The 15,820-nt window shown below is 42.9% G+C and overlaps 1 protein-coding gene across 2 annotated transcripts in view; it reads left to right on the top strand.

The window, feature by feature from the left end:
• WIF1 (Wnt inhibitory factor 1) overlaps nt 1–10,905 on the top strand; it is a 49,644-nt gene extending 38,739 nt beyond the window's left edge. Inside the window, exons 5-10 of one of the 2 annotated variants that reach the window (XM_077338707.1) lie at nt 801–896; nt 1,969–2,064; nt 4,668–4,763; nt 5,810–5,905; nt 6,760–6,855; nt 10,080–10,905. In XM_077338707.1, the coding sequence (XP_077194822.1) occupies nt 801–896; nt 1,969–2,064; nt 4,668–4,763; nt 5,810–5,905; nt 6,760–6,855; nt 10,080–10,201 (602 nt within the window). In that variant the 3' untranslated portion in view covers nt 10,202–10,905. Of the gene's footprint in view, nt 1–800; nt 897–1,968; nt 2,065–4,667; nt 4,764–5,809; nt 5,906–6,759; nt 6,856–7,914; nt 10,039–10,079 lie in introns of those variants that run through there. The other variant, XM_077338706.1, reaches the window with a different exon arrangement.
• The last annotated feature ends 4,915 nt before the right edge of the window (nt 10,906–15,820 follow it).

Raw genomic sequence — 15,820 nt, 5'->3', positions numbered from 1 at the left:
TAACTAACAAATTAGCTAAGGTATATGCAGTCTTTAAATGGTTTTTCAATAAGAAAATTTATCTTCAGAGTACCATCCTGAATTTACTAGAGCTAGCGATCCTGGATTTCCACAGATTTCCGATGTAAGTCTCAGTTGATAGATTTTCATGCAGACTTACTGGTTCCTATGCTCTTTGGTCAGTATTGCCAACATTCAGGTGGTGGAAGGACCTCACCTGGGATTACAACTGATCTCTAAACAAAAGAGATCAGTTCCCCTGGAGAAAATGGCTGTTTTAAAATTTAGAGTCTATGGTATTAAAGCCTCTTGAAATGCTTCCCCTCCCTAAGCCCCACCCTCCTCAGACCCCACCCCCAATTCTCCAGGAATTTCCCAACCCAAAGTTCGCATTGCTATCTTTGGATCAATCCCAAATTACTGAATAATAACTTCAGTGTACTGGATTAGTTGTAGTTAAGTCCCACTGAAAGCAATTTGTTTTCTAACTTGTTCCATTGGTTTTAATCAAGAGAAATAAGTGTTGGACAGATGCATCAGGCTGTTTGGGAAACTATTGGTTATATATGATTTAAATATTTAAACACTGTAAGGAAAGAATATTCTGTCACATTTTCCCTGAGCATGTCAGCCAATGTGCACTACCCCTGTCAATCATTGTGTGCGCACTGCACAGTTTCTGGCTAATTTTTTTTTCTTTGCTATATTATCTGTGGAACCTGCTGCTCTCACACAAAGCCAAATCACAAATTGGTCCACAACACACATAGTTATTTCAATCTATATTTTTTAATTCCAAGCTGAATGTCCTGGTGGATGCAGAAATGGAGGTTTTTGCAATGAAAGGCATGTATGCGAGTGTCCAGATGGATTTTATGGGCCTCACTGTGAAAAAGGTAATCAGAATTGTTTCGTCCATAAGCTTATGCACTTAATTTATCAGCCAAGCAGTCTCTGCCTTTTTGGGAAATGTTCTTATGTGGGTAGGATGCTTCTAAAATGCAAATCTAAAGATATAAGAAAAATATTTCTTAAGCTGTGGCTTCTGAGAAAGCACAGACTGTTTACAGAAAAGATAATGTCATCTTCAGTGAAGGATTTAAAGCATTAAATCTGGTTGACCAACAATGGACTGGCAAAACTTTAAGTAGAATGCTGTTGCTAATGAATAGATATAGGATGAAATACTACTCTTCTACTATTTTTACTGATAATATTTTAATCTTAAAGGTGAACCTATATTTGTGCAGCTGCCTCTAACTATCTGTGTAGGAAAAAACAGATGATACTCTAAATGCCCCAGTGTTAAGTAGAATTTCTGAGAAGGCACTTTGACTCAGATGTACATGTACTTATGAACACTCAAGTACAATACGATGCTTTTGCAAAATAAGCAAATGCCAGTGTTCAAGTAAGCACCTTCAGCCACCATATAGCAATGTTTCTGGGTGGCCTTGGGAACGGAGCATCTGCTGGGCATGCAGAAAGTCCCAGCTTCAACTCCAGGACTTCCAGTTCAAAGATCTGGCAGTAGGTGATAAAGACTTCTGCCTGAGACTTTGGAGAGCCACTGCCAACCTGAGTAGATAGTATAAATGTTCATGGACCAATGGTCTGATTCATTATAGGGCAGTTTCATATGTTCATGTGTCTTTGATATGAAAACAGAGATGCAAAAGGTTCCAGGTTCTCTCCATGGCATCTACAGTTAAACAGATCAGATAGAAGGTGATGTGAAAGAGCCCAGAGAGATAGCCACAGTCACTAGGGAGTGAGGAATCAAACCTGGCTCGTCAGATTAGAAGTCCACACTCCTAACCTCTCCACCAAGCTGACTGAATACTTAACAAGACAAAATTGTGAGCTACAATATGCTTTGAACTTCATTGCTTTTTCCTCTGGTCAGTCCCGGGTTGTTATATGTTCCCTGTGTTCACTTGATGTCCCCTGTCAATTTCCTTCCATCAGCTCTGTGCACACCACACTGCATGAATGGGGGGCTCTGCGTCATGCCTGGATTGTGCATCTGTCCACCTGGCTTCAATGGCATCAACTGTGATAAAGGTATGCTGAAAAGAATGACCATTACAAATCTAAGCTTCAACTGATTAAAACAGAAACTAAGCCACCAATCCTTAAATTACAGGTTAAAATAAATAAAATGGTCCTTTTTGGCCTTGGCTCCAGCCTGGTGGAACACTATGCGTAACAAGATCAGAGTCCTGTGGGACTTTAAATTGCTCCATGGGGCTTGCAAGACAGAGCTGTTCTCCCAGTCCTATCATTGAGGCCTGAAGATTACACCTAAATTTTGCTCCCTGTCTGAACCCACCTGTTTATAATTATTGAATATCACACCTTATGACTCATCTCTTTCCATCCCCTGAAAAGAGAAGAGGAACTGAGAAGATTGGTAATATTTATTTTTAAATAATGATGACTGTATGTAATATTTTTTATTATCTACATTACATTGTCATTTAACTTTTGTGAGCCTCCCTGAGCCCCCAGGGAAGGGTGGCATAGATAAGCAATAAATAAATAATTCATTGATGGGGGCTGTAATCAACCATGAGCTCTTGAAAGGCACACCACTCTGCAGGCTGCACAGATTTGCCACTTTCCTATACTAACACCTTTGGTATTTTTCCCCCAATTCCTGTCCTCAGTTAGCAAGGGCAATTCCACACATTTAAAAAAATAGTGTTGCACCAGCAAAATGGTAGAGTGCTAAAAAATATCCTTCCTGGGGCTGAGAAAGATCTGAAAACTGCGACTGGCCAAAGGTCACTCATCTGGCTGTATGTGGAAGAATCAAACATGATTCTCCAGATTAGAGACATTTCATGTTGTCAGCCATGGCAGGAACTCAGCATCAAACCCAGCAATGTCACATAAGTGTGGTCCAGGAATTCATCTTCTCTCACAGCTGGGCTATGAGTTCCTTGCACATAAAAAGATGCTGGAATTCTTTGAATATGGAGAAATATGCAGCTCTTGTGGAGGAATATACAGCAGAAGCTTGCCTTGGTAGCCTTTGACTGAATTTGTTTGAGACTGAAAAATCTGTTGTGTCCTATCAAAGCTATACCATATTCTTTCTTAAATATCAATGCAGTATCAAATACAGGCTGGCACCCATGTAGCTTGTAAGCAGCCTCAAAATCCTTTAACCGAGAGGAGTCACAGCAAGCCACTTCTATATTTATTTATTTATTTATTCAATTTATTGCCCGCCACTCCCTGAAGGGGAGCAAACTTGCCCAAGATTTATGCTGCCCTAGCTAGCCACACCCAGGGGCAGGAGGTGCTTGGGCTGCAGAGCCTAGCCGGAGTCCACACCAGAGTAAAGTCAAAGTCCACTCCAAGTTGTTAGGAATCAAAGCAATGAAAGTTGAGGGAAAGCCAAGGTCAGAGTCCAGATAAGCATATATTCAAGAAAGCCAATCCAATTACCAGATACGTAGTCAAAAGCCGTTTGCCACGAGTCAGGGAAGCTGATGGGAGTCAGAAGTTTGCAGACCAAAGAATCCAAGCAGAACAGGAGGGCTTCTGCATAGATTGCACCCATGCCAAAGAGCTGCTGCTGCCTCTCCTAAAAACAGCCCAGCTAATTGGCTGCACCTGAGGGAGGACTCACTCATCCTCCCCAGGAGCTATCCCAGCTGGGCCCCATCTACTTTGACAGCATGCCTGCAGTCTCTGGCTCCTTCAGCGTTCAGCAAACACCACCCTTCTGCTTCACCTACGTTGCTCAGGCGAGCTGTCAGGGCTGGCTGGAATGCATCTGCAGATGCGCCAAAGATGCCTCTTGGGAAGAGCCTGGCTGACCTGTGCTGCCTTCCACTGCTGCACATTCTAAGGCCCTTCTCTCTTCTGCCAGAACTGGTTCAACTGCAGGCCCTTGTTGTTGTGGCAACTCCTGGGCGATGGGAGGTGGCAGTGGGGGCATGACAAGCTCTAACAATAACCCCAATATCTAGAGGGGGAGGGAGGAAGAGGGTGCAGATGGAATTTGTCACCACTGCTTCTATAGGAGGGACCCCATTCTACCTGGCCACCCAGCCTCAACCTTAGACCTGGTGGAAGAGCTCCGTTTTGCAGGCCCTGCGGAATGCTGAAAGCTCCCAGAGGGCCCACAGCTCCTCCAGGAGCTCGTTCCACCAGGTCGGGGCCAGGACTGAAAAGGCTCTGGCCCTGGTTGAGACCAGGTGTGCTTCTCTGGGGCCAGGAATGACCAAAAGATTAGCATCCGCAGAATATAAGGCCCTGTAGGGGGCATAGGGCAACAGGCGGTTCCTCTGTTCAACACTTGCATTGAGAATCTTACAGGGTCACTATAACAAAGTGAGTCCAATAGCACCTTTCAGGCCAACTAAGGTTTATTCAAGCCACAAGCTTTCATGTGCCCAGGACACTTCATCTGACAATTAAAATGGAAATTACAAGACCACAAATATAAGTAGAGAGTGGGTCATGGGTTAGCATAATGAAAATCCTGACCAGATATAAGCGGTTTACAGAAACAACAAGCAAAGTTTATCAGGTCATCATTATAAGTCAGTTGTGATTTGATGGCACTTTCAACCACTACCAGGAGGGGGTACCGATTTTTTAAACAAATACATGTTAATATTAATATTAATATGTTGTTCTGTCTCCCTCAGCAAACTGCACAACCACCTGCTTCAATGGAGGAACATGTTTTTATCCTGGAAAATGTATTTGCCCTGCAGGATTTGAAGGGGATCAGTGTGAAATTAGTAAGTTCCTGCTTTAAATCATTGTACTAAATGCAAAACATTTTGCTCAATGTCCCTAAAGTGCAAGGTTATTTATGGCCAAAGTAAGTCTCAGCACAGAGCTACTCAGTGGTCATTGGGCTTATTGTATTTTGAACCATGCAGCAGGAGTTGTGGCAAGATGACAAGGTACATTGACTCTCATATTGTCAAGAATGAATGATTTAGCTATGTGGTTATAATACAGAGATAAAAGGAACACAAAGGCACACTTTCTACAGTTCAGTGAGAAGTAATTTGTAAGACAATCCCAGAGGTATCCCTTTCTAAATCCACATGAAGTTGAAGTAGCCATCAAATTTAGGCTTTCCAGCTTCTTGGGCAGAGGTCTTTCACATCCCCTACTACTTGGTCTTTTTAATTGGAGATACCAGGGGTTGAGCCCGGGACCTTCTGTATGCCAAGCAGATGCTCTACCACTGAACCATGGCCCCTTCCCAGAAGTCAATGGGTTTAGAAGGGCATAACTCTATTTAGGATTCCACTGTTAGTTACCAGTTTCTATAGCATTAGCCACTTCAGTCCACAGCAGCAAAAAGTCATGAGAGTAATAAAGAACTTTTACAAGCTGACTGACTACATGTTTACAAGCAAATGTATATAACAGAGTTCTGGTGCAAGATGTTTAGCTTTTTAAAGAAAACCACTTGTAAGGAATTAATTTTGAGTAAAAGGGTTAACTTTCCCCATTCCTCTGAAGCTGCTTTTCTTTAAGACAACCTGGCACTAGGCTTTTGTTACACATGTTTGGGTGTAACGTGTATTCAGCTCCTTAGAATTCTTGGCCAAGAGCCCTCACCAGTGATGGATGTCATACAAGACAGCTGCTTCCAAGCCATCTGACTGTAACTAATCTATGGTTGGGAAGTCCAGTTTCATTAACCATAGTAGCATCTATATCACTGTGTAACACAGTTCTCTTACTGTTGTCCTGAAACTCATTCAGTTTTAGTGGCGTTGGCCTGGTTTTTATTTAAGGTGTTAAAGGTACTGTTTCCTATATCCAGGCAAATGCCGTCAGCCATGTCGAAATGGTGGTAGATGTACTGGGAAAAATAAATGCAAGTGCTCTAAAGGCTACCAAGGAGATCTTTGTTCTAAGTGTAAGTACCGCATGCATGTTATATCTTCCTCTCTCCCCCCCCCAGTTGAGATTTTATTTCAGTTATTTGTTTGTAAAATCTCAGCTGCACAGTAAATCAGAAGTACCTCACACTTCAAATCAATCTTTGCTGAAACTGTTCTGTGGTGTTATAGTCACACTTATGATGTGGGTATCTATGGTCTAGATTTGCTTTTATATATAGACTAGCTGCAAAGCCCGTTTGTAAGAACTGGCTCGCCCCCCCACCCCAAAGTTGGTGGCGCTTCCCCGTAGCCCAGCAAGTGCGCTCAGCACCTTGCAGAGGCCCCGAACATGCTTGCCGGGCTAAGGGAAAGGCCTGGCTCGCCCCCCCACCACCACCACCACAAAGTCAGCAGTGCTTCCCCGCGGGCAGCTGTTGGTTGGATGGATGGAGGTGCTGAGGCAGCGGCGGAGCATCGGGCTGAGGCAGGCGCGTCGGCATGGCCAAGTGGCCAGCAAGAGGCACCCAGGTGAGTGGACTGGGGAGACCGGGACATGACAGGGCAGCAGCCATGGTGGGGTGGCCGGTCTGGATGATGGTTCCATCGTTGGCATGGCGGCCGGTGGGGAAGGGCCTCAGCGAGAAGGAGCATGTGCTGCAGGCTCCAGGGGCCGTCCCAATGTGGAAGCGGCCAGCTTCTCTGGGCACATCCGTATTGGCCCGCTGACCCAGACACCACATGGACACCACCCGGACAGGGTGGCCCTTTGCGACCCACACAGGGCTGTTTCAAAAATATAAGAGACTCCAATGGCAAGGATAACAACTATATTGACCCTTCCACAGATAGAAAATTGGCTTGGCTATTAAGAATAGATCTTTTCTTTCAGCCATTTGTGAGCCTGGTTGTGGACTCTATGGGACCTGTACTGAACCCAACAAGTGCCAATGTCAGGATGGATGGCATGGAAGGTATTGTAATAAAAGTAAGTGGCATTTAAAATAAACATCTGATTCTTCCATCTATAAATATACAAGGGGGTAGTAACTTGAGATGATGGAGGCACAAATTACATTCCTTCCCATCTGCCAGCTGAAATTTCATCAGACCATTGGGTACAGGAGCATATTCACTGTGAATGTTGCATGGAAAGGGTACCTGCCTATTCTTCCTCTCCAAACAATTATGTTGCAAGCAACAGCTTTGTGCAAAGTCTCTATGCCACATCTGGCAATGGTAACTGCTCCTCACAGGATAACAAGAACCCATCCTGCTGCGAAGTACAAGAGGTACACCTGGGCTTGACCAGGGCTAGGGCCTTTTCAGTCTGGGCCCTGACCTGGTGGAATGAACTGCCAGAAGAGCTGAGGGCCATGACAGAGCTTTCAGAGCTCTACAGGGCCTGCAAGATGGAGCTTTTCCACAGGCATTTGGTTGAGGCCAGGGCAATTGAGATCAGGGGCCCCTCCTGGGCTTAGCTTCTCCCCATGAACATCTTCCCTAGATGGGAGGTTGTTGAGCAGAGTGGGGGGATGAGGGTTAGTGTTTCACCGCTTGGAAGAGAATGGTTTTTAAAGTTGGGGAATTGTTTTATTTTATTGGGTTTTTTTATTGTAACTCACAACTGGCTCGTGGCAAGTAATAAGTCGAATAATAAATAAAGTATTATATATCCAGGTTCAGCTTTCTGTACTAGCCCAGTGCCATAGTTGGTAAGATTGTTTGGAGCAGCTTAATAGTCCACATTGTGTTTGGATTATTATGATCTTCCACTTGCTTATTGCAAAAATTTTCCACAAAACCCACTCTCTGGAATCCACAATTAGTGGGGTCTGCAGAAGTGACTTTGATCTTACTGCTACAATGGCACTGACCAGGATTCTGCTCCAGCATTTTGATAACCATTCAAATGTAAGGAAGGGGAAAGGGAACCTCCTTTTTAAAAAAGGAATTATTTGACACTATTTTTGATGGCTACATGAGTACTGACGTGCATATAGATAAGCATTCGTCTTTTCACATAATAGTTTCTTCTGCTTTTTAGTGAAAACATCTCTTTACCACTTCTTCAGCATGATTGCCCATTGCAACCTCAAAATAGCAAGTGAAAACAGTAAAGTGATGATGATGATGTTAGCCATTCAGTCACGTCTGACTCTTGGCAATCCTATGGTTCAGCTGTCTCCTCGTCTTCTGATCTTGCACTGCTTCGTTTAGTTGTAGAATGCTCTGTTCAGTGTCCATTTTGATTGTATCCAACCACTGTGTTCTTTGTTGGTCTGGTTTCCTTATACCACTAACCAGTCACAGCATAATTGCTTTCTCCATTGAGTTGGATTGCATAATATCGCCAAAGTAAGTGAGCCAGAGTTTTGCAATTTTTCTTTCCCATGATATGCCAGGTTTTATCCGCTCTAGTATATACTTATTTGTGACTTTTGCTGTCCATGGAATCTGCAGAAGCAAATATAAAAACATCATGGACAGCATAAGATTTCATGATCATGAAAAATGCACATACTATTGGTGAACAAAAGGACTGACCTGGAAATTGAGATATTTCTCATTCTGGATGTGGTTGTCCTCCCACAAAGCAGTGTGTTCTACTTGGGGCTGCCCTTGACAAGTATTCAGAAACTTCAATTTGCCCAAAATGCTGCTGCTGGATTGGGTCATAGGGACCATATGATGTCAGACTTGATTCATCTTCACAAGCTCCCAGTTTATTCCTGAGAGCAATTCCAGGTGATAGTGTTGACATCTAAAGCCTTATGGGGTCTGGGGCCAGCATAATTTAAGGACCAACCTATTCACATAAGAACATACCTAATCACTACAATCATCTTCTAAGGCCTTGTTTTGGGTGCTTCCCTTCTACGTTTAGGTAGGTGGTAATCTAAGAGATGGTCTTTTGGTCTTGGTACCAATGCTTTGGAACTCCATCCCTCCTATCACTGTCTTATGCCAAAAGGTGAAGACATTTTTGTGGGTCTGACATTCCATCAATAATCTCTCTTCCCTGCCCTATATTTTAAAGTGATCTTTCTCTGTTTTTGTATATGTGTCTATTTTAGTTTTTGTTTTTAATTCATTTTATTATATGTTTTCCTACTGCTCTATTTTTAGTTGTTAGCTCTCTTGTCCCTAATAGGGCTGAAAATATTAATCTTAAAAAATGGAATATTAATCTTAAAAAAATAAATCTGTATGAAAACCTAACCAAAAAAGGCAGCAAGATAAAATCATCAGATGTATAAGCCAATACTATGAGTAAAAGCGTGGGCATAAACCTTAGCCATGATTTGGGGACAGTACATTATTCATCAAGGGAACTGTAGGTACTGTCCAATCGCTACTGATGCATATATCTGTTGCAGGAGGATGAATTTGAAATACTTTGAAAACTGACCAAACTAGATTGACCGGACATAGTGGGATGCACACAATTAACACTATCAGCTATAATAGCCCTACTATATAATCTCAAACAGTGCCATCCTAAGTAGGTCTACTTCAATTCCCAATCAGTTGTATTCAATCAGGCTTACTTCTAGAAAAATGTTTTTAGGATTGCACAACCAGACAATGAAACGTTATTGGATTAGAGCCTATGATTCTCTTCCACTAAAGAGATCCCTTGTTCTAGCAGAGGAAGCTCCTCATTTAGTCATAGGATACAAGCCATTGTCTGAAGATAGACTATCTGAGCACTGCACTACAAGCCTTTAGAATGGGCACCAGTAAGTAATCTGAATGTTTGTCTCATAAAGACGTTGGGAGAAATTGTATAGTCAGAATTAACTGATTTTTTTTCCTGTAGCAAATACATGTTTACTAGGTCACAAGTCCCCAAACCCTTTCAAAAGCGAGAAATCAGAACATGGCAAGAGTTGCAGACCACAATGTGTTGAAGCATTTAAAAGCCTTGTTCATAGTGCCAGAATCCACCTGGGAAGTAGTCTAGCAAAAGTGCTAGAATGATTCAGCTGTTGGCTAGCAGTAATCTACTACTGAATGCTAGATCTAGAACTGTCATGTCTTTCAAAATGAAAACTGAGTCACGCAAACACTGCCAGGGATGGTACCAGAACTTGTACGGTCCATTGCTGTATTCAAGGGCTGAATACTCTTCCCATGTGAAATATTAACCATGGAAACAACAGGTCTGCATTTGTAGTTTCTTGATTCTTCAACTGGATCATTTTTCAGGATACGGAGCCAACCTTGCAAATGCCCTGAGGCCACCAGGCACCAAGCACAGGCAGCACACGCCTTCACCTAAAAGGGCCGAAGAGAGGCAAGCGCCACCCGAATCCAATTATATCTGGTGAACACCAACATCTGAAACGTTTTAGGTTACACAAAGTTCATCGCCTTCATTAACCTTTCATGTGTTGAATGTTAAAACGCCGTTCATTACATTTTAAGATTACTGGCCTGAATTTTACTAGCGTCATTATAAACCACTGAGTTGATAGTTGCTATTCCTTTTTAAGTTTTACTTCGCCTAAGTACAGTTATATAGGCTTTTTCTATTCAGTGCTTTTAACTGGTTTTTGGACTTTATTTCAACTCTTTACCATGTTAAGTTTTCCCACAATTCATTCCTTGGAACAAATTGACAAACCAAAAAAATGGGGAGAGGGTCAAAAATATGCTGGCCTGGAGTATACATTTTGCCTGATCGTGCAGAAGTAGCATAAGCAAAATAGAACATTTAATTTGGAGACACAATGGATTTTTAAAGAAATATTTTGTTTAATAAAACAAAAAGTTTTCTAATTTAAAACCAATTCCCATCTCTACTGCATTCTCAGTATTAAATAAAATGTGGTTGTGGCACTGAAACAATATAATATATTGGAAACAAAAGTGGAACTATGAAGTATGAACACAGTCTTTGCATCAGCTTATAGCAATATAATATATTGTACACAAGACAGCTCTTATGTAATAAACATTTTTATACTGATTGTTATGTATGAAATAAAGATGCTGCTTTACATTTTGTGTGTGAAGACACAGTAATACATGACAGTGTATCTAAGAATCTCATTACTGGGCTGATCTTATGCTCCACTGCGATGAGGAGTAGATTCAATATCTCATAGGCCCAAGGCCAATATGTCATTATCCCAATCCCAAGTGAACCCAGACAACCCTCTTGCACCAGCATAACACTACCTTGGTCACCGATTTTATTATTCTTTCTGAGTGCCTTCAAATCCCAGAAGGGCATCACTGGGATTATTTATGGGATGGCAAAAAACTAGAGGATGAATGTATTACTTGTGTAGTACAGAAAGGATGATCCTTTGCTCTCATGCTAGTATATCTCAGTAGTGATCTCTTTTAAAAGCAGCAAATATGTAATGCAGAGCAGAGTACCACATATGAGTGAAGAAGTATCACAGATTCAAACCTCTTTTCTTAAAGAAATCAAAAGAGAATTTCCACCCTTAGGCTTGGTGGTAGAAAGATTTCTGCCCTCAGACTTTTTCAGCCCCCCCTCCCAGTGCTGCTCCTAAAGGATGGAGCCCCCTCAGGAACAGCATTTTGAAATGAATTTTGTTTGTTAGTTACATTTTTATACTGCCCTCCCTTGCAGCTCAGGGCAGTTTACAGCATGAATTCACAGTTCACAAATTCCATGGTAATAGTGGTGCAATACATAGAAATTAAACCCATTAACATGTAAACTTGTAACTTGTAAATACTGCAAATATTTAAACTGTCAGTTATATAACCGTATAACGCAAACTGTTGCTTGATGAGATGGCCAGACTTGGGGTTGTCTTGTGCTGTATCTGGTGGGCATATCTGGTGAGGAGGGATTCTAGGGAGCCCCAGTCAATGGTATTGGTTCATTGTCCCCTACCAAAGGCTAGGTGGAAGAACTCTGTTTTGCAAGTGTAGTGCTCTCTGGGGGCTATAAGAAGATAGTCCCTCAGGTATGCTGGGCCCTGACTGTGTATGTCCTTGAAGGTAATTAAAGGTAAAGGTATCCCCTGTGCAAGCACCGGGTCATGTCTGACCCTTGGGGTGATGCCCTCTAGCAGACTCAATACGGGGTGGTTTGCCAGTGCCTTCCCCAGTCATTACCGTTTACCCCCCAGCAATCTGGGTACTCATTTTACCAACCTCGGAAGGATGGAAGGCTGAGTCAACCTTGAGCCGGCTGCTGGGATTGAACTCCCAGGCTCATGGGAAAAGCTTTCAGACGGCTGCCTTACCACTCTGCGCCACAAGAGGCCAAGACCTTAAGCCTGATCTAAGATTCAATTGGTAGCCAGTGGATCTGTTGGAGTACATGCCGAATGTGAGCCCTAATGAGGACTGTGGCTGCTGCATTCTGTACAAACTAGAGTTTCCAGAGCAGGGATAAGGGTAGGCCTGCATAAAGTGAGTTACAAAAATCCAGTCTAGAGGTGACCATCACATGGATCACTGTAGCTAGGTGTTCTGGGGTCAGGTAGGGCACTAGCAGCTTAGCTTAACACAGCCGTGCTATTCTCGTGACCTGTTCCTACATAAAGAGGGAAATGTCAAAGATCACACCCAGGTTCCTGGTGGAGTGAATCACTGATAGCAATTGCACTTGCTCACTGGAACCTTTCCAATGCTTCCTCACTGGAATCTTTTCTATCTAGCCACAGAACCTCTTTGAAGGGTTGAGTTTCAAACAGCTCTTCTTGAGCCATTCCATCACTGCTTCCAGACATCTGGGGTGACTCTGGGGTGAATCAGAACAGCCATCCATTAGAAGGAAGAGCTGGGTGTCATCGGAATATTGATGACATCCCAGTCCGAACATCCATACCAGCTGAGTGAGAGGGCACATAAACATATAGAACTACTCCCTGTAGCACCCCACATGGAAGTTAGCAGTGGTGTGATTGGTTCTCTACAATTGCTACCCTCTGTCCACAACTCCAGAAGAAAGAGATCAGCCGGTGAAGGGCTGTCCCTTGTATTCCAGCATTGGTGAGGTGGTGAGTTAGGTCAACTGTGTCAAACACTGCTATGAGAACAAACAATATGAGCACCGCTGACTTGTCTCGATTCAGCTGGTGATGGAGGTCATCCATCAGGGTGATCAGCACTGTTTCTACCCCATGATCAGGCCAGAAGCCCAACTGGGCTGGGTCCAAGACTGAAGCTTCATTCAGGGATGTTGATAATTGGTCCACAGCAACCTTTTCTACCACCTTCTCTAGAAATGCCAGATGTGAGACAGAGCGGTAGTTGGCAGGCTCCTACGGATCTAAGGATGGTTTCTTCAGTAACAGCTGTACCGCTACCTCCTTCAACCCAATATGTCATAGGCACAAGAGTCATTCAAGTGGAGAGGGCAAGAAAATTGTATTCCATCAGCAGAAATATTTCCACCCATGGAAAAACATTGGTGGACCCAAGCCCTAGTATAAAACAGTTCCCAGGTTCAACCCCTGGCACAAATCCAGTTTAAAAGACCAGATAGTAGGTGACAAGAAAGACTTTTGTCTGAGTCATTGCCAGTCTGAGTAGACAATACTGACTTTGATAGGCCAATGGTCTGATAAAAGGTAAAGGTAAAGGCATCCCCTGTGCAAGCACCGAGTCATGTCTGACCCTTGGGGTGACGCCCTCCAGCGTTTTCTTGGCAGACTCAATACAGGGTGGTTTGCCAGTGCCTTCCCCAGTCATTACCGTTTACCCCCCAGCAATCTGGGTACTCATTTTACCAACCTCAGAAGGATGGAAGGCTGAGTCAACCTTGAGCCGGCTGCTGGGATTGAACTCCCAGCCTCATGGGCAAAGCTTTCAGACGGCTGCCTTACCACTCTGCGCCACAAGAGGCTCTTAATGGTCTGATACATGTGGTAAATATGAATATATTCCTATAAACACCAATGAAACTCCTAGAGTATATGTTTCAAGTAGTGACAGTGATTTATTTGTTCTTTTTATTTCATAATTGTCTTTGCCCCCCTTTTTAATGTGAGGAATGTTGGTTTCTAAGCATCCAAATAAGTCTGAATGAAAAGGGGCAATAGTGTAGGGGCAGAGGTAAGATTAGACTTGGATTTTGCAGGGATATAAAATAAGCTATTTTTTAAGTCTGTATGTACAAGAAGGTGGTATAAAAATATAAATAAATAAAGAGGGACCTCCAAAATAACTAATGGGGGAGGAAAAATCCACTCTCCTATGCTGGTTTCTCCTACTTTCTTCTGATCCTCAGTCCTTTCTTCCCTCACTGCTACTGTCTCCTTCCTGTGCAGCAACCAATGCATCTTGCTTGCTTATTTATCTGCCTGGCCTAGTTGTCACTGCCTCTACCTCCCACCTTCTCCATCTCTGATGCTGCCTCTCCCCCATTGGTTCACTTGCTTACCTGCCTGTTCTTTCTTTCATCACTTCTCTCTCCCTAGCTTTACCTGCCACCTCATTCCACCACTGTTTCTTCCTTCACCTGACTTCTGGCCTCCTGCCACCACCATAATTCTCCTTTGGTAGAGGCAGTTGTATTTTACAACATAGTTAATGGGATCGATAAGCACCCTTCAAAGTCGTGACTGAAGTCTCATGACATAATCCCCAAACATTTGTTTTTTCCAATTAATTTGAAATGTGAGGTGTTGTTTTACCTCTGTTGTAGGATTTTTCTGCAAACATGAGGGTGCCTCCAGATATGCTGGGAAAATCACCTGACCTATGCATAGCTCCATTGTGCAGATCTTTTGTTTCACACTCTGTGATCATGCTCAGAATTAGATATATTGATTTGAACTGAGTTGCTACGGATTGTCAGTCCCCCCCCCACACACACACAATTTACTGTGCTGTGCATTTGATGCTATATAGGCAATAGCATGGTAGCTGTCACAGGCCTACTTAATACTTGACCCCAATTAAACATAAGCTTGGCATTTCTTTCCATTCTCAGAGGGTTGGCTTCAAGATTTTATGGAAGAGCCTTGGCTACTGTGGAAGCATCTCACACTTGGTGCTCTGCTTTGTAATGAATCATGATTATGCAGCAGATTTTTCTGTTTATTTTAATGTCTTGTTCTCTTTTGTAACTGATGAGTTGCCAGGCTTAGCTTCTAACAGATGTCATAAGCCAAACTTTTCAGCGTTAAAGCTTTTGATATCATAAAACTACAGGAAAAGTCTTTACATCTGTGCAAGGAAGACATTCATCTTTTGTTTCTCAATTGTATTATTGGGCAGAGTCCCCAATAAGAAGACATATTTCTGAGTAAAAATTAATGGGCTCATACTATGCAGTAGAATCATAGTGCTGAAAGGGATCTCCAGGGTCATCTAGTTCAACACTCTGCAGAATTCAAGAAATCCATAACTGCCTGCCCACTCACAGTGACCCCAATTCCATGCCCATATCATGCTCCCTCACCCCCAAAAACAGAATCCATGGCCAGTCTGGCCTGGAGGAAATTCACCTCTTGACCCCAAAGTGGTGATCAGCATTTCCCTGGGCATGCAAGAAAGGGCCACAACAGCCAAGCATGGACACAATCCCTTCTGCCCACCCATTTACAATCTGCCTAAATTCAGGAAATCAGAATTTCTGTGAGGTGGCTATCTAGCCTCTGCTTAAAAATGTCTAAGGAAGGAGTATCCATCACGTCCCAAAGAAGCCTGTTACACTGAGGAACCGCTCTAACTGTCAGAAACTTCTGGATGTTTAGCTGAAAATTCATTCAATTAATTTAATCTCATTTGTTCCAATCTGACTCTTTGGGGCAAGAGAAAAGAATTCTTCTCCATCATCTATGCAACAGCCCTTCAAGTACTTGATGACGGCTATCATATCACCTCTTTGATTCAAGTGGGTAGCCATGTTGGTCTGAAGTAGCAGAACAAAAATTGAGTCTAATGGTACCTTTAAGACCAACAAAGATGTATTCAAGGTGTGAGCTTTCGAGTGCATGCAGTCTTCCTCA

The sequence above is a fragment of the Paroedura picta genome, chromosome 5 (genome assembly GCF_049243985.1).
Source record: "Paroedura picta isolate Pp20150507F chromosome 5, Ppicta_v3.0, whole genome shotgun sequence".
NCBI lineage: Eukaryota > Metazoa > Chordata > Lepidosauria > Squamata > Gekkonidae > Paroedura > Paroedura picta.
The sequence above is the reverse complement of the archived record's forward strand: the minus strand, read 5'-3'. Positions and strand labels throughout refer to the sequence as shown.